Source organism: Typopeltis vanoorti, chromosome 24 (assembly GCF_054136105.1).
Source record: "Typopeltis vanoorti isolate ZY-2024b chromosome 24, IOZ_Tvanoo_1.0, whole genome shotgun sequence".
Taxonomy (NCBI): domain Eukaryota; kingdom Metazoa; phylum Arthropoda; class Arachnida; order Uropygi; family Thelyphonidae; genus Typopeltis; species Typopeltis vanoorti.
This window is the reverse complement of record NC_143572.1, coordinates 40,327,959-40,347,638: the sequence shown is the minus strand read 5'-3', so window position 1 is coordinate 40,347,638 and position 19,680 is coordinate 40,327,959. Positions and strand designations below refer to the sequence as shown.

General features: G+C 34.9%; 1 protein-coding gene across 2 annotated transcripts in view; it reads right to left on the bottom strand.

The window, feature by feature from the left end:
* The window catches only part of Cog3 (conserved oligomeric Golgi complex subunit 3), a 195,956-nt gene that overhangs the window by 20,390 nt on the left and 155,886 nt on the right, over positions 1-19,680 (bottom strand). For both annotated transcript variants that reach the window (XM_090414006.1, XM_090414005.1), the window contains exon 18: positions 4,555-4,734. In XM_090414006.1, coding sequence (XP_090270132.1) covers positions 4,555-4,734 — 180 coding nt within the window. The remainder of the gene's footprint in view (positions 1-4,554; positions 4,735-19,680) is intronic.

Below are 19,680 nucleotides of genomic sequence, written 5' to 3'. Positions count from 1 at the left end.
CACATAGCCTTTGATATATATGCTGACTGAAGCTGGTTTAAGATGAGACTTTGGTTTCTGTTACATTGGGTTGGACATCATATCATTTCAGTAGCTTCTTTAAATCTGTGGATGTAATTATTGAATTCTATGTATGGCATTCCTGTGAGTTGCCAAAGTATCTGATGTTTTTCTTTGGTGGTATGAAATGCCAATTCTGACTTACGTGCCAAGTTTTTTTTTTCTCTAGTTTTGAGGTAATTTATCCAAGTTGACTCATTTGTCCAACAAAACAGATACCACTAAATTTACAGAAAATTTGTATATCCCTGGTTGCTTGGGAAGGGGGCAAAGTTGTTTTGACATGGACACTTCTTGTAGCAGCATGAGAGCAACTTTTAAGTTGTATTGCTCAAGTATTTTCGCTATTTTATCTGTAGCATTTTTTACATTTTTTACACCACCTGATACATCAGCTGGACAGCACCTTCGTAGCTGTCCAGCTGATGTATCAGGCTGTTCTTCAGGACACATGGTACATCAACATGGCAATCAGTGGGTCTCTAATAATAAATAAATAAAGTGTAAGCCTATGTATTCCAAAGAAAGAGACATAACGTTTGCTGACTTAGTTGTCCCAAAGGATAGCAATGTCCTATCTCTCTCTTCAGCAATCTGACCAGGTTTAAAATAACAGAATTCCAATGCACTGAAAAATTTCAGTGCATTGGAAGTTTATTCACATTATTTTCAAATAATGTGCCGCAAGATTTTGATATAAAGGAATAAAAAATGACGTAAAAGAAGTTTTTTTTTTTTTTTTTTTGCACATTTTACCTACAAAGTACATAATGTTTATATTGCATCAAATAGAATTGTTAAGACTGAATTAAATTTATGATTATATTGGCATAATATAAATTTATTATGCCTGTTATTATAGATATGCATCGCTGTGTTTATGGGTTCCTCCAGTTGTGTGACAATTATAGCATATGCTGCACTTACACTGTAATGTCGGTGCTGTATAACAATGAGACAGATATTTAATCAGTAAACAACTGAAATTTTTGAGCATTTTTCTCGCCAATACAGCTGAATCGATTTCAATTCTGTAAGATCTGTTTTGTTGTGTTTCAACGGTGTTGAACTGCATTTTTAAAATGTTACAAGACCAGTAATTTTAAGTGATACTCATATTTTCTTTTAACTCGTAAGAATTAATTCATTAATTCTTTTTTACCCTGGTTGATTTTTTATTTTTTTATAAGGATCCATCAACATGGACAAGTTTCTAATTAAAAAAAATGAAAATTAGATGACAGTAAAGTAGTAAGTGATGTTAGCACATCTAAAACCATTGTCTGCCAATGCAATGGAGATTGTCATTTGGCTTTATTTCAAGTGAAGATGTCAAATTTGTGTTGTATGTAGCGAAAAATTGGCAAATCAAGCAACAGTTCCTAGCAAAATGAAGAGACATCTGCAGTCAAAACACTCCCACTTATGCAAACCAGTGGAATATTCCAAAAGACTTGCATTCGATAAAACTCACCAAATTTGTGACAATATAGAAAAAGTGCAAGAAGCAAGTAACACTGTTGCTGAAATAGTTGCCAAAAAGATGAAATCTTATACAATTATTGAATCTGTAATTTTACTGGCATGCTATAGAATTGTAAATATCATGTTTGGTGAGGAATATGAAAAGGAGGCTTTAAAAACCCTATGTCAGATAATACCAGCTTACATTAAAGAAGACTGACAACTGACATCACTGGAAAAGCTCAACTTCTAGCATTCAGTATATTTGTTTATAATACAGATATCATAGAATAGTTTTTATTTTGTCAACCACTCCTGGAAACAACAAAGGGCCACAACATTTCTGATGTTGTTCATAATTATTTCAATTCTCACAACTTGTCCTGGCAATCATGTATTTGTACAGATGGTGCTAGCTCTATGTCGGGAAGTGTAAAAGAATTTGTCACGATAGCTCAACAAAAGAACCCCAAAATTGTTTTCTACACAGAGAAGTACCAGATAAGACTGTCACAATCGTTAATTATATCAAAAGTAGATTGTTACAATCGAGACTGTTTGCTGCACTATGTTCCTCAATGGAAGCTTCTCACACACAGCTGCTAATGCATATAGAAGTGAGGTGGTTATCTCGAGGACGAGTTCTTTCAAGGTTCTATGAACTAAAAGAGGAGCTTCTAACTTTTTTTGACAACTCAACAATCTGAGTTAGCTGATTTTTTTCAAACTTTGAACACTTAATAGCAAAAATATTCTCCCTTGCAAGAGATCCGTTTGTCTTAAGTGCGTGTCAGTTGGCAAATTTAAACACCAAAAGACAATGAGCTAACAGAAATAAGGAATGACAGAGGATTAAAACTTAAAACATTCAACAACAGATTCTATTTCATTCTGGTTGTCTCTTCGAAGTGAATATCCCATTATCACAAAAAAAGGCAACTGAAGCACTTCTTTTCTCCACTTCACATTTGTGTGAAGCTAGCTTTTCTGCAATGCACACTATAAAAAACAAGAATAGCTTGTTGGCTTGAAACTTTGGAAGAAGATTTGGGAGTATGCCTACCTACAATCTGACCTCATGCAAGGGACATAATGAAACAATGCCAAGCTCAGGTGTCTCACTGATTAAAAAAAAAAAAATTATGTTACATGTATGTATACTAGAAAAAATTAATAATTACTGTCATAAATAACTTTGATTATTCTTTTGTATTTCATTACAAGGTGTCATGGTGTTTCAAAGAGATGTTTCTAAAAGAGGATCACAATAGGTTTCGTCTTTATTTGAAACAGTCGATATATATCTTAATACTTGAATTTTTCATGTTTCTGTTGAGATTTCCTGATAACTGTGATGGAGGTATATTGCAAGAATATTATTTCTAGTTCAGTCTTACAATGGCGGTTTGTATTTACCCCCCCACACACACACCATTCCTGGAAATACTTTATTTTCTTACCAGGTAAACAAGATTAGGAATCTATGCATCTCACCCCAACTTAAAACCTGAGGAACTCGTCAATAATCATTGAATGAACCAAGTTGGGGAACTTCCTTTCGAGAGCCTAGACTTTGCTCCATTAAATTTCTGGTTATTTCCTAAACTGAAGACATATCTGGAATCTCATTTTGAAATGATAAATAGATTAAAGCACAGGTGAGAAAATGATCTTAAAAACAACCTGAGGAGTTTTACTATGACAGCTTTGAAACATTTGTTATGCAGTGGAGAAAGAAAATGTATTGAAAGATAGAAATATAGTTGAAAAATAGTTAATGAAAATAAAGTAGACAATTCAAAATATCTTTTTTTTACTAAAATAAAGAGCCAAAAGGCTTCATTTCAGCAATGCAAAATTATATAAATCAAGTGGATATTAAATCCAACATTATTTCAAAGCCAAATGCAGAAATTATGAAAGTTTTGTATGAAATTTGACTAGAGAGCTAATGGGAATACACTCGCCAGCATTTATGAGTTGCCCTAGCACAGACTTTATAGGAGATATGATCGCTTGCCCAAGATCCATATATTCTGACTGAGAGTTTGCTTATGAAAAATACACCTCTCCAACACTTCGAGTTCCTTATACTAAACGAAACCTTAAGAAAGCAAAAACTCTCTGAAGGTTTAATCAGGTTTAAAACAGCTGTCAGGCCAATGAAACCTTATCAAAATGGACCAACAGAAGGTGAATATATGGATGCTTGGGCAAGCGATCATGTCTCCTATAAAGTCTGCACTAGGGCAACTCATAAATGGCGGCAAGTATATTCCGGTAAGCTCTCTGGTCAAATTTTGTATAAAACTTTCATAGTTTCTGCATTCAGCTTTGAAATAATGCTGGATTTAATATCCACTTGATTTATATATATTTTTTTTTTCTCCCACTGACTTTTCTTTTGGATGGGAGATATCACAATGGAGGCATTACTTTCAGAATGCCTCTTGTAATTTTCCATTTCTAGTAGCTTACTATAAACTAGCAATCTGTGTATTTTTATTATGAAATTTGGCATGTGGTATCTTTGCTAAAAGTTATTAGTACATTTCAATATTTGTCCTCTTCCCCTAATCTTGAGTCACTTTGATATTTATCTTTTCCTTTCTGAAAAACAGAGTGCCCCCCCCCTCATATTTTGTATTTCAATGGCACCAGGTATCTCATAGCAATGCTAGGGAAAATCACACAATACGTACAAGTAAAGTATCATCATTGGCTGTGACAATAAATTATAGGCAAAATTGCTAAGAAATTGTAATTTCTTTTATTCAACTGCTAATGACTTCTTTTCAAATGGTAATCAATTAGTAGTAAACACATTTTTTAAAAAATCTTAAAAATATTAATATAAACTGAAAACTTCTACGAGTCAACAATATTCTACATCTGTCTTTTCACAATCAAAAATCTTTTATTTTAAAGTGGCTGAAATAGATAAAACTTTATTCATTAAATTAAACAAGTTCAAGAATTTTGACCCTGAAAATAAATAATTTGCTATGGTAGATTTTTAAATAATCTTACCTTCACTGGCTTAAAAAGAATATATTCTGTGTCTGAATTAGCCAGGTATAAGGACATTTTATGTTGCAGAATTGGAAGTTTATTTTTTAGCTGGCAATAAACTTTGCTTACGATGTCACTTAGTGTTTCTGGAACTGTAAAAGGTCTCTGTCTAAATGGCTGATCATCTGTACCTGCAACCTAACATATAAGAGTTACTACTTATTTGATTAATATATTTGCAAGTATAAGAAAATAGAATGTCTTTATGGTCTAATATTGCACTAAATCAAGGTAATACATGCTAATTTTAACAGATGAAGCAGAACTTATAAAGAGTACTTATTAAAATTTCTTTAATAAAATTGTCTTATGTGTGACTAATTAATTATTAGTATCAGAATCATGAAATTCTTTATATAAAAATATTATACAATAGCATAAAAAAAGACAACGGCAGACTATGAGTCTACAGTTATCAGCAATGCATGGTAATTATTACTGTCATCTTTTCCTGGCGTGTTTCTCATGGGGTGTATAGTACCTAAGATAATCCAACATAATTTAGGTTTCATTACTAATTTATAGTAATGAAACCTAAATTATGTTACATATCAGATCTCTGATATGATCAATGTCTTCATTTTCTAAAGCAAACTTAACTCTGTTCAGTTTATCTTAGAGGAAGAGGATGACTGATATTTCCCATACCATTTTTGTTTCATCCAACTGTTTTGTTAATGTGTTTTCTATTCTGTTTCTAGATGGTTCAACATACACTTTCTGAAATATGAACAATAACCAATGCCTTTCAGATATTTCATTTTTAATAGTTCTTTGTTTCTTTATTTTTGCTTCCCTCATTTTCTAAGAACTCCATTTGTAGTCTTCATCCTTGATTAACTGCTTTATTTCTAACCTTACTCCATGATCCTTGTATTAAGATTAGTTTGAACACTGCCTTGTATACTGCTATCTTTTTTTTTTTTTTTTTTGTCTAATTTCTCTTTAATTTCTTTTATTCAATATTATCAAAAATAATGACATTGCTTGAAGTTCCTGACTCAATTTGATCACCCAGCATAAGTTTCACTGCCCTGCTTACTAAAAGTTTTGAAGAGGTTTGAAAATGTTCCATGTTTGGTCTCTAAAACAGGGTTTCCAGAACTATATAAAAATATAAATAAATTAAAAAACAAAAAAAAAATTCCTTAGTTCACCCATAGTTACTAATGTACCATAGATTTACAAAATCTTTCATTGGTGGGTGCCATTAAAAAAAAAAATAATAAAAATCTCTTTTTTTTTTTCTTTGCTAACACACACACACACACACACACACACACACACACACACACACACACACACACACACACACACACACACACACACACACACACACACACACACGAGAGGTGAAAGGACCTATAATCACATCAGTGCCAATGTCTGGGTGCAGGTGAGGACTTGGAAGTTTATTGACATATTTTTTGAAGAGTTGTAGGTAGTAAGATGCAAGAATGCGTTTTGGTGACATTGAATGTGACCAGTAGTTGTTTGGAAATAATTCTTGCAATAGGCTGTTCCAGAGGATGGAGGTAGATATGGGAAGAAAAGCATGTTTAGTGTGTTTACAGTAAAGGGATGCTGGGAAGCTGCTGTTCTTGTATTAACAGGTACAACAGAAAGTGGAAGAATGATGGTTGCCAATTTAGTGGAGCAATAACCACTGAAGTACCTGCATAACAGACAAAGAGCCAAAGCATTGCATTTGCAAGATAGAGAGTGAAGTGAATCTGTAAGAGAAGGATTATCTATGAGCTGAATTGCTTTCCTCTGGACAGCATCGAGAAATTTTAGAGAAGTTTTAGGTACTCCACCCCAAACATGTGAGTGGTATTCTAAGCATGGGTGGATTTGGGATTTGTAAATAGTTAAGAGTTGTTTGAGTGTAAAATAGCATCTTGAACAAGAGATTTCTGAATGCTGAGAAACCCATCACATTAATATGGTAAATGAGGTAAATGCTAGTCCAAGCAGAGAGAGAGAGAGAACTGATCTTGTCTAGTGATTTGCATATTTCTGAGGGTAAGAGAATGTGAGCTGAGATCCCTTCTGTAAGAGAAGATGCAAGACTATGTTTTGGTGACATTGAATGTGACCAGATAATCCTTACCACATTGAAGGATTATCTAAAGAGTACATAGGATACATAACAGGAATAGAACTGAGGTACTCCCACATTGGTGAAGCTCAAAGAGCAGGATCCGACATGTAGTGAACACCAGAGAGGAAGCTAGCAACGCTTGCAGAGGATAATATATGGGCTAAAGGATGCCAGACACAATCAAAGGTTCTGGAAATGTCAAGAATAACAGCACGAGTCTGTTTAAATAAAGTTTTCCAGTCTACTAGTTCTTGAAAATAATTCATTTAACATCTTACTTTTTTCTTCAAATTACAGACTAAATCTCAATGAAACATGACTTCTCTATTAAAAATACCTACAAAAATTTATCTCAGAATAACATTTAAAATGATGCATTTTGGTAGAATGAGATGTGCAAAGGATAGCAGTGATTAGTTCAGTAAAAATCAATCACTGAACCTGGCAAAACATTCTGGAGGGTGTTGAAACACCTTAAAAAGCAGGATAATAGATCACTGTAAAAGAAATAGAGGCGATATGAAACCTAAAGATACAGATATTCTAGATGTCTAGAGTAATTACTTTCAGACTGCTAAATGAAACAAGAAGTGGCAGAAAACATGCCAGAGGAATGCAATCAGGAATACATATAAAATCTTGAAGAAAAAGCAATCAAAAACCTGAAATGTTGAAACACAGAGGAAATGATACTCAACCAGAAATGTTAAAATATGGAAGCACAGGTAGTTCCCAAATATACGAGTTGAAGCAGGAATTTATTTCCCAGAGACTTAATGTTAAAAACAGGTGTTATGTTCCAACAAAAAAGACAATAGTAATGTTAAATGATTAACAAAATGATAACTTATGCTTAAACAATGATTTATCTATCTAAATAAAAGAAAAACTTTAAAATCAAGCGAATTATAATAATAAAGAAGTCATTTATGTCATATATAAATGTTAAAGAGTGTTAATTCTTCATTATCATCAAATTCTAACATCTATCCTCAAGGGATGTACAGGATATGATAATACTACATGAAGAACTTACATCATTACTAACTTCCTATCAACAATTTTCCTCCAAATCACTCTGTTATCTGTCAAGACTCCAACATTATCAGATCTTATATTTCTGTCTTCCAAGGCACCTTTTACTGTATCAATCCACTTATATCTTGGTCTTCCTCCTGCCAACCTGACAGAGAACACTTATTTTGCTAATCTTTCCTCTCCCATTCTGTTTAAGTGACCATATCACCTGAGATCAGCTCTGACAAAACACTCCTGGATGCTAACAATATCAAGCCCCTTAATAACACCCTTGTCCCTAATATGGTATTGCCATTGATGCCATCTGTTCATGACCCTAATATTTCTCAGGACTCTCATATCTGTGGTCTCTAGTTCCCAGTCAAGTGTATCATTTCCAACCCAGCTCTGAGATCCATAAGTCAAAATTGGTTTGAACACTGTCCTATACATAGCCAATTCAGTGTTTTGACCAATTTCTCTCCCATTCCATGTAAATTCATTCAGTTGACCCCTACCATACCAACTTTGTTGATTCCACTGTCTATTTCCACATTTAATTAACCATCTTCACCAAAAATTGTGCCAAGGTAACTGAAATGTTTTACTTGTTCTATAGGTTCTCCATTCATGATGCAGTTGATACTTTCAATGCCTCTGCCTATTTTCACAGTCTTTGTCTTGCGATTGCTGACCTTCACACCAAATCCATTACAACAGTTATTCAATTTAGTCAGGGAATCTTGCAGATTTGTACTGGATTTATTCAGAAGTACAACATCATTTGCATAAAGCAAAGAACTGAGATTAATATCTCCAATTCCGATATCAGGTTTAATACCACTTTCCTTCATGATGTGATCCATATAGATAATGAATAACAGATGGGACAATGAACATCCTTGTCTGACACCATATTTAAAATTAAACCATCTTACAACTCAAAGAATAAGTACTGCCAGACACTAAAACATCAAGGCTTTGAACCGCTTTTCTCCTGGCATCTTGTCATATGCCTTTTCCAGATCTACAAAACTTAAACACAGATCCTTGTCACATTCCCATGATTTCTCAACTATTTGTTGCAAAGTGAAATTCTTATCCTAACAGCTTCTAACTGGCCCAAATCCAGGCTGTTCCTCACTAAGCCTTCCCTCCACAACCCCCCCCCCCCCCCGACCACTTGCCAAGCATACCGGCATAAATCCTACCAGGAAAACACCTCTGCAATTCTCATTCAGTTTTATTTCCCTTTTTATATATGGGTACTATGAGAGCTCTACTCCAATCATCCAGAACTCGTCCCCCTGTCTAGGCTGTGAACCATGAAATGCAGCCACTGCAAGACTTTTACACCTCCATACTTGAGCATTTCTGGGTGAACATCATCCACTCCAGCTGCCCTTCCACATTTCAGGCCCTTTTCCACTTCAAGTATCCATACGTATTCCTGATTGCATGCTGTGCTGTTACTGATTGTTTCATTTAGCAATTTCTCAAAGTAATTACTCCATACATCAAGGATACCTTTTTCAACAGTTTTCATTTAACCTTTATCATCTCTAATTCCTTTTACAGCACACTTTCCTCCGTTTCTGAGTCCTTTCAACAGCCTCCAGAACATTATGCCACCTTCCTGATATTTATTCTCCATGTTCTTACCAAAGTTCCCCCATGAACCCTGCTTAGCTAGTTCTACGCAGTCCTCAGCCCTCCCACATTTGTCTCTGCATTCTCTAAAAGAGCAAAAGCCGACTTATTTGCCAGGAACCACCGATATGGAACCCCCCACCCCCCCAACTTCCTATGTCCAGCATGGAGCTCTGATTTTTTCATTCTTGCAGACAACTCACCAGATGCTCTTTGGCTGTTTTCAATGTTTTCTTCAGGATTGGCCACTGAACCTCCAAGGTTCTTATTCTCAGACTTTCATTTTTTTTTAATAATGTTTGTGTATTTTAGTCTATAGTTCACATATAAGAGCTGCTCAACTTTTTTGTTTTAAAACTTATGTTATTCTTTTCAACATGAAATTCAATTTTATCCTGCTGAAGACTAAATGATAATCACTTCCAATTTCAAATCCTCTGCACCAGTGAGAAAACATCACTATCAACAATAACACAGTCAGTGAGCCTTTTCTTATTCCTTGCCTCTTCTCTCCATGTGAACCTGTGCACACTCTTATGCTGGAACATTATTAGCAGTAACAGTCCATGTCCTGAGCAGAAATCCAACAGGTATTTGCCATTATTATTAGCTTTGCTCTTTCTTCCAAAATTTCCCAAAATATTTTTGTATATATGTTGACAATCATTTCCTATTCTCCTATTTAGATCACTAACAACGACCAACTTTTCCCTTTTTCATTGTGTCAGCTGCTTTCTCTAAAGCCCCAAGAAATTCCTCCACTTCTACCTTAGTAGAACCTTCTGTGGGATCATAGGCACAAATAAGTCTCATTGTCCAATTCCCCATTCTGATATTTGCCCACATGACTCTACTTGAGACTGCCTGCCATCAAGAATATTAGCCTCGTATTTTGTATTGAACACTATGACTACTCCTTCTTTTCCTTGATTGTCATTTCTTGAGTATAACATTTTGTATTTATTGCTCAGAAAGATCTCACCAGTTTTTGTCTTTTTTGTTTCAGTCACCCCCTTTTATGTCGATCTGGTACTTATCTAATTCTTCAGCTAGCTCCATTTCTTTGCCATTCAGGCTTCTTATGTTGATAGTACCGATCTTTAACTCTGGTGATGTTCAGTTGGGGTGCGTTTCAGGATTTGTTCCAGTAGCTGAGTTTTCGCTGTTTGCCCTGGTTCCCTGGTGAAACAACGGGGGGCCTTGTTTAACCAGGCCACGCCCCAGCAGGCATGAAATTTTGTCGTGTTGTACCATCCTTTTGTATTTTGGTTTAAGCCAATAAGAATACAATTTGTTGGCTAAATCCCAAATTTCCAGTCCATCCTTGTTCGTTCAGTATCCAGGTAGATACCTAACAGGGTGCCCCATGAAAAGGTGAGGAATGGACATTAGGTCAGAAGCCCTGGTCAGTTCTCTGCATTCCTTTAAAGGCTATGTGGAGGTCTCCTCTCAGTTATACAGCTATGATCCTTAAGCTCCCCTGGTTCATCTTTGCTGTTTCTTTTTATTAACCTCACTTCTATACCATTAATTCATTTTGGTTTACTGTATAGTATTAATAAGATGGATAAATGTGAAATAAGACAAGACAGCAAAAATGAAGAGCAACACAACCACTCTTTTTAAGGTCAGCATGGCAACTGCTTTATGTGATGTGTGTCAGTGAGATGCAATGAACAACCATCCAATGAACATACATCACAGAGTAGTATGTATAGCAATGTAAATGATTTGAAATGCCATATTTAATTCAATTAATGTTCATATTTTTGATTTTCTGTAGATGTTTGAAATAAATAGGATACAGGAACTCGTAAAGCGAGAACTGCCTATGTAAAAGTTTTATACAAGTTTTACAAGAACATCCATTACGTTTAGTACAAGTTATATAAAGACAGAAAGTTACATTAGGTAATAAATAACAGATGAGATTGAAATTAATCAAGGCATAAGAAAAGGATACAGTTTATTTCCAACTCTATTCAATACATATTGATCAACTTAAAAAAAAATATAGAAAATAACAATAAAACAAGGTATCCAGTCAACTAGAAGAACTGGTATAAATAAAATGCTGATCAGATTACATTACAAGATAATGAAGATGATCTACAAAAATTAATTTATGTAAATAAATTAAGCCAGCAGTACAATTTAAAGATTTCACCAAAATAATAATAATAATGATAAAATAACATAAATATAAATAAATAAATAAATCATGGCATTTAAATCAAATTAGATTAAAAAAAATAGTCAAATAACATAAAATAACAGAAGATGACTTGCTTCTTAGCCAGTCTCCCCATGGCTGAGGACTTGGGACCCGATGTATTAGTCTTCTCACCTGTATATCTTTCATCCTCCAATCTTAGTTAAGTTAGAGCAAAAGTTTGGTCAAACCATCTCCAATGGGAAATGGCTAGATCAAAATAAAGAAATACCTTTCAGAAATTCTGTAAAACAATTATAAAGGACCCTGGATTTTTTTTTTTTAAACAAGTTTACATTTCTAAAGTAATTGCCACTCCCATGCTGTAGCAGAAATTAGAGTTTTGTGAACAATTAAAGGATGCACAAAATTAGACTGTATAAAAAATGAAGACATTAGAAAAGGGCTAAGCAAATAGAGGGAAATGAAAAGAGCATTTATACAGATGGAGAGATATTGGCTAAATATAGATCAATGAGAAAAAAAAAAAAAGAGAGAAAGCCCACTTTCAAGATGGAAAGACAAGTGCCTAATCCTTGCTAAAAAGAAGAAAAGGTTCACATTGGTTGCACTGCATAATTCAGAAGACCTGATCAGATGAATGGAATCCACTCTCATAGTACTCATCTATAAAAGAAATAAAACAATGTAAAAAATTATATAGGAATTTCCCTACTGAGTGTTTCAAGTATGATTTATGCATACTTGGGAAGAGGCTAAGAAATATTCTGGAAGAGAAACCTGACGAGGAACAGGATGGGTTCAGGAAAAATAGGAGTTGTCATAATCAGATTTTCACTTTCAGATAAATAGTACAGAAAATGTGGGATCTGTACGTAAGTTTTGTAAATCTGTAAAAGGGAAGTGAACAAGATACTGTACCAAGAGAAAAGGTGTTAAAAACTCTAAAATTATATGGTGTAAACAGGCTATTATATAGAGCAATACACAGTCTGTATCTGAGAAGCTAGTAATCAAAACTGAAGGAGGTACAGAAAAATCAGGTGGAAGACTAGGACAAATATCTCCACTGTTATTCATAATCTATATGGATCACCTTATGAAGAAAAGTGGCGTGGCAATGGGCCTCGAGATGCCAATCTCGTATCTTTACTTTATGCATGTGAGTTATATACTTTTAAATAAGTTCAGTATAAATCAGCAATAATTAGACAAAGGCTATGAAACAGGTAAGAGCACTGAAAATATTATCTGCACCTGGAATGGGGGAAACCTGTAGAAAAGTAGAACATTTCAGCTACCCAGGCACAATTTCAGTGAAACTATTTCAAGAATGTGTGAGTAGTGCTAAATATAAATTAAATATAGAAATCATCAAACAGAATAAGCAAAACTGGTATGGTGGAAGGTCAGTCAAAAATGGAATAAGAGAAATTCGTCAAAAATGTAGCTATCCACAAAACTGTTCAAACCAATTTTTAATTTATAGATCCGTGAGCTAGGTTTGAATAAAACATGATCAAAGACTAGAAACTGCAGATACGAGAGTTCAGAGAAAAGTTAGTGGAACAAACAGATGTTAGCAATGATAGCATCATATTAAAAATGAGGATATTAAGAAGGAAATTGATATCGTTAGCATCAGGAAAATGTGAGCAGAGCTAATCTAAGTAATATGGTTACTTAAATGAAATAGGGGAGAAGTGGTTAGTGAAAGAGGCGTTGGATGCTAGGATGGCAGAAAAAGATCACGAGGAAGACCAAAATCTAGATAGATAGAACAGAAATATAAGATCTGACAATATTGGAATACTGACAGTACATATCAGGAATTTTATCATGATCATCAATTTTCCGATGTGTACCCTCAAGAGGTGTTCAAGGCTACTATGACAGAACTACATGATTAACTTCATCATCATCATCATCAAATTCCTGCCATGTACCCTCAAGGGGTGTACAGGATATGACAGTACTATATGAAAAAATTACATCATTACTAACTTCCTATCTACAATTTTCCTCCAAATCAGTCTGTTACTTGTCAAGACTCCAACATTATCAGATCTTATATTTCTATCATCTAAGGCACTTTGTACCATATCAATCCACCTATATCTTGGTCTTCCTCTGGGTCGTTTTCCTGCCAACCTGGCAGAGAACACTTGTTTTGCTAATCTTTCCTCTCCCATTCTATTTAAGTGACCATACCACCTGAGATTAGCTCTGCTAATGCATTCCTGGATGCTGACAATGTCAAGTTCTTTCCTAATATCCTCATTTTTAATATGATATTGCCATTGATGCCATCTGTTCACGCCTATAATCTTTCTCAGGACTCTCATATCTGCGGTCTCTAGTCTTTGGTCAAGTGTTTTACTTCTGACCCAGCTCTCAGATCCATAAGTTAAAACTGGTTTGAACACTGTCTCGTATACAGATAATTTAGTGTTCCGACTAATTTCTCTCTTATTCCATATGAATTTATTCAATCGACTTCCCACCATACCAGCTTTGCTGATTCTGTTGTCTATTTCTATATTTAATTTACCATCTTCGGTAAAAATTGTGCCTAAGTAGCTGAAATGTTTTACTTGTTCCACAGGTTCTCCATTCACAACACAGTTGACATTTTCAATGATTCTGCCTATTTTCATTGTCTTTGTCTTTTTATTGCTGACCTTCATACCATATCTATTACAACAGCTATTCAATTTAGTCAGAGAATCTTGCAGACTTGTAGCGGATTTATTTAGAAATATAACATCATCCGCATAAAGCAAAGAGCTGACATTAACATCTCCAATTTTGATATCAGGTTTAATACCACTTTCCTTCATGATGTGATCCATATAGATAATGAATAACAGAGGGGATAATGTACATCCTTGTCTCACACCAGATTTAACATTAAACCATCTTCCTGTACTTCCTTCAATTCTAACTGCTGACTTACAACTCAAATAAAGACTAAGTATTGCTTGATATAATGCCCCATTGACACCATATAACTGCAGCGTATTGAATAGCTTCTCTCTTGGCACCTTGCCATATGCCTTTTCCAAATCGACAAAACTTAAATACAGATCTTTGTTATATTCCCATGCTTTCTCGACTATTTGTCGTAAAGTGAAGATCTGATCCTGACAGCCTCTATTTGGCCTGAATCCAGCTTGTTCTTCACCAAGCTTTTCTTCCACAATTCTTCTCAACCATTTCTCAAGTATACTGGCATAGATCTTGCCAGGAACGCTCAGTAGGGAAATACCTCTGTAATTCTCACATTCAGTTTTATTTCCCTTTTTATATATGGGTACTATGAGAGCTCTACTCCAATCATCGGGAATTCGTCCCTCTGTCCAGGCTTTCTGAACTATGCAGTGCAGCCACTGTAAGACTTTTATACCACCATACTTCAGCATTTCTGGTCGAATATCATCTACTCCTGCTGCCTTTCCACATTTCAAGCCTTTGATGGCTTTTTCTACTTCAAGTATGGATATGTATTCCTGACTGCATGCCTGGTCAGTGTTTTTTATCACTGTGCTGTCATCACTGCTTGTTTCATTTAGCAGTTTTTCAAAATAATTACTCCATACTTCAAGGATATCTTTTTCTCCTGTTTTCATGTCACCTTTATCATCTCTAACTCCTTTTACAGCACTCTTTCCTCCATTCCTAAGCTTCTTCAATAACCTCCAGAATATTTTGCCACCTTCTTGATATTTATTTTCTATATTCTTGCCAAAGTCCTCCCATGACTTTAGTTTAGCTAGTTTTACACACTGTTTAGCTTTCTTACATTTGTCTCTGTATTCTGTAAGAGTAAAAGCTGACTTATTTGCCAGGAACTTTTGATATGCTTTCTTCTTTTCCTTCACTGCCTCTTTAACTTCCTGTGTCCACCAGGGAGTTCTGATTTTTTTATCCTTGCACACAACCTCACCACATGCCTCTCTGGCAGAATAAATCAATGTTTTCTTCAGAGTTTGCCACTGAATCTCCAAGGTTTGATTCCCGTTCTCTTTCATTTTCATTTCAATAATGTTTCTGTATTTTAGTCTACAGTTCACATCTGAGAGCTGCTCAACTTTTATTCGCTTTAAAACTTTCTTACATGCTATTCTTTTCAATATGAAATTCAATTTTATCCTGCTCAAGACTAAATAGTGATCACTTCCAATTTCAAATCCTCTGTACACTCTGGTGTCCTGCACCAGGGAGAAAACATCACTATCAACAATAACATAGTCAATGAGACTTTTCTTATTCCTAGCCTCTTCTCTCCATGTGAATATGTGCACATTTTTATGTTGGAACATGGTGTTAGTAATAACCAGTCCATGTCCTGAGCAGAAATCCAACAGATATTTGCCATTATTATTAGCTTTGCTCTTTTCTCCAAATTTTCCCAAAATATTTTTGTATGTCTCGCAATCATTTCCTACTCTGCTATTTAGATCCCCAACAAGGACCAACTTTTCCTTTTTCATTGTGTCAGTTGCTTTTTCTAGAGCGTCAAAAAATTCCTACACTTCTACCTTAGTAGAACCTTCTGTGGGACCATAGGCACAAATAAGTCTCATTGTCCAGTTCCCCATTCTCATATTTGCCCACATTACTCTACTTGAGACTGCCTGCCATTCAAGAAGATTAGCCTCGTATTTTGTGTTGAATACTATAGCTACTCCTTCTTTTCCTTGATTGTCATTGCCTGAATATAACATTTTGTATTTATTGCTCAGAAAGATCTCACCAGTTTTGGTCTTTTTTGTTTCAGTCACCCCTATTATGTCGATCTGGTACTTATCTAATTCCTCAGCTAGCTCCATTTCTTTGCCATTCAGGCTTCTTACATTGATAGTACCGATCTTTAACTCTGGTGATGTTGAGTTGGGGTTTGTTTTCAGATTTGTTCCAGTAGCTGACTTTTCGCTGTTCGCCCCTGGTTCCCTGGCGAAAACAACGGGGGCCTTGTTTAACCGGGCGACGCCCCAGCAGGCATGAAATTTTGTCATGTTGTACCATCATTTTTTATTTTGGTTTAACCAATAAGAATACAATGTGGTCGGCTAAATCCCAAATTGCCAGCCCATCCTCGTTCGTTCAGTATCAAAGTAGATACCCAACAGGGTGCACCACGAGAAGGTGAGAAGGTGACATTAGGTCAGAAGCCCTGGTCGGTTCTCCACATTCCTTTAAAGGCTATGTGGAGGTCTCCTCTCAGTTATACAGCTTTGACCCTTAAGCACCCCATGATTAACTTTACATTATTATTAATCTCCTATCAACAATTTTCCTCCAAATTAGTCTTATTACTTGTCAGCACTCCAATATTGTTGTATCTAATATTTTGTGCTTCTAAGGCACTTCTGAATGAATCATTCACCTAGACCTTGTTCTTCCATATCAACCACCTGTTTTTCTAACCTTTCCTCTCCCATTCTGTTTAAGTGACCATACCACCTTAGATTAGCACTGCTCACACATTCTTGAATGCTAACAATTTCAAGTTCTTTTCGAATATATTCATTTTTAATATGATTCTGCCATTGATGCCATCTGTTCATGTCCCTAATCTTTCTCAGGACTCTCATATCTATGGCCTCTAGTCTTCGGTCAAGTGTTTTATTTCTAACCCATCCCTCAAATTCATAACTTAAAACTGGAACATCTTCTTGTATACTGCTAGTTTGGTGTTTTGGCTAATTTCTCTCTTCTTCTTTTCAGCCATTTTCTGTCCACTGCTGGATGAAGGCCTCCTCCAGTTCTTTCCACCTTTCTCTGTTCTTGGCAAGGTAGACCAACTTTCCCCCAATAAACTCCGACAGTTCATCACTCCACCTTCTTTTAGAACGTCCTCAGCTTCGTTTCCTTTCTTTAGGAATCCAGTTCGTAAGTATGGTGGTCCATCGCCCATCTTCTCTTCTGGATAAATGTCCATCCCATTTCCATTTTAGTAGCTTGTGGTGAAGAACGATGTCAGTGATGCGAGTCTGGCTTCTTATCCAAGTGTTTCACATCTTTTAATGTGATGCCTAGCATCAACCTCTCCATTTTTCTTTGAGTTGTTAATTTAAAGAAAAATGGAGAGGTTGATGTTAGCGAACAAGTTTCGCAACCATATTTGATGATTGGAAGTATATAGTGGTTAAATGTCTTCCTTTTTAAACAGAGTATGATATCATCGTTTTGAAAAATGTTTTTCAATTTTCTGAATGCACTCCAGGCAAGTTGAACTCTCCTATTTATTTCCTTTTGGAGTCCACAGTTTAGGTCAATGAGATGACCTAAGTATGTATATGAAGAGACTCTTTCCAAAAAATTGTTTTCTATTATTAATTTTTATACCAAGGTTTGCCCAGTTTATATTATTAAATATTTCTTGAAGGACTGCTGTAAAGATTTTGGGTGATAGAGTCTCCTTGTCAGACACCTTTTTCAACTGATATTTTATTGTTACTCATGTGAAGTTGGATTGTTGCTATTGCAGTGAGGTATATTGCCTGGAGGAGGTCCATATATTCTCCAGGAACTCCCTGATTCTGGAGTGCATTGATTATTGCGTTAATTTTGATGGAATCAAATGCTTTTTCATAATCAACGAAGGCTAAACAGAGAGGCAATTGGTTTTCCTCTGCTTTTTCTATTATTTGTTTTACTGCATGAATATGATCAGCTGTGTTGAAGCCTTTACAGAATACTGCTTGTTCTACTGGTTGATTTGAGTCTAGAAGAGGTGTTAACCTGTTTGTTATTACTTTTGTGAGAATTTTGTACAGCTTAGAGAGAATACTAATTGGTCTATAGTTCTTTACTTCTTCTTTGTCCCCCTTTTTTAAATAACAGTATCAGAGTAGCATTTTTCCAATTTTCCAGTATCTTCCCCTCTCCTAGGCTTAAATTTAGTAAGTTTGTGACGTGGTGAATTATATTGTTTCCTCCAAATTTAATTAATTCTATGTGAATTAGGTCTTCACCAGGACATTTTCCATTTATTTTAATGCTTGGTTTATTTCATCTGAAGTGAATGGAGGGGATGAATTCCATATGCGATGGAGAAGAGTTATTTATATTTGATTTATCTGTTGAAGGATCACTACAGAGTTCTTTATAAAATTCTTCTAGCCTGCATAGGATTTGTTCTTGGTTCCTTATGGTAGTTCCATTCTTATCTTTTATTGCAGTTATTTGACTTTTGTCAACCGATAAATATATTTTTAGTATTTTCATATTTTTATTGTTTTCAATTGTTTCTTTTATTTTTTTAGTGTTACAAGATCTTATTTCATTTCTCATCTTTTTCCTTATTGTTTTGCATAGTTCTGCATATTCTATTTTAGAAATTAAGTTTTTGTCTTGTTTCATATTTCGTCTCTTTTAGTAGTTGTAGGGTTTCCTCTGAAAGTCTATGGTCTTTTTGTTGTTTACTGAAGTAAACAACTTAGTACTGAAGTATCTTGAACTATTTCTTTATTATTACACAGTATATAATTTATTTCATTTTTTATTTCTCCTTTTGGACTTCTCCATGTCAATTTTCTTTTGATGGCTTTCTTAAAAAATGTATTCATAACAAAGCTTATTACTGATAGAGAATTCTGTAAGAGCCATTCCTGAGTTGCTGCTTGTACCATATATGTATGGCCCTATTGTATCTATTTGATGAATGGGATGACCTACATTACCATTAAAATTGCCCATTACTATAGTAAAGTTTTGATTGCTATTTCTTTTTTTATCTACTGTACTGCAGTGAGTCATAAAATGCATCTATCTCTTCATCCGTGTGGGATGAGGTGGGAGCATATATTTGGATGATCCTGATTTTAAGTTTAGAGTTTATTTTAAGTGTAATTTCAATTATTCTTTCATCTGTATAATTAAATTCTTCTATAAGATGCGTAATTGTTTTCTTAATTAGAAATCCCACTCTGTATTGTCCTTTAGTTTTCCCATAATAGTATAGGTAGTCTCCATTGTTTAGTTTTATTAAATGTTCATCCTGCCTGCGAACTTAATTTAAACCTGTGATGTCCCATTTAATATGTTTTAGTTCTTGCTATAAGATAATTTAACATTTAATGTTAAATGTTAACATTTTGTGTCCAACTCAGTGTTTTATTTTTCTACCCTTGCA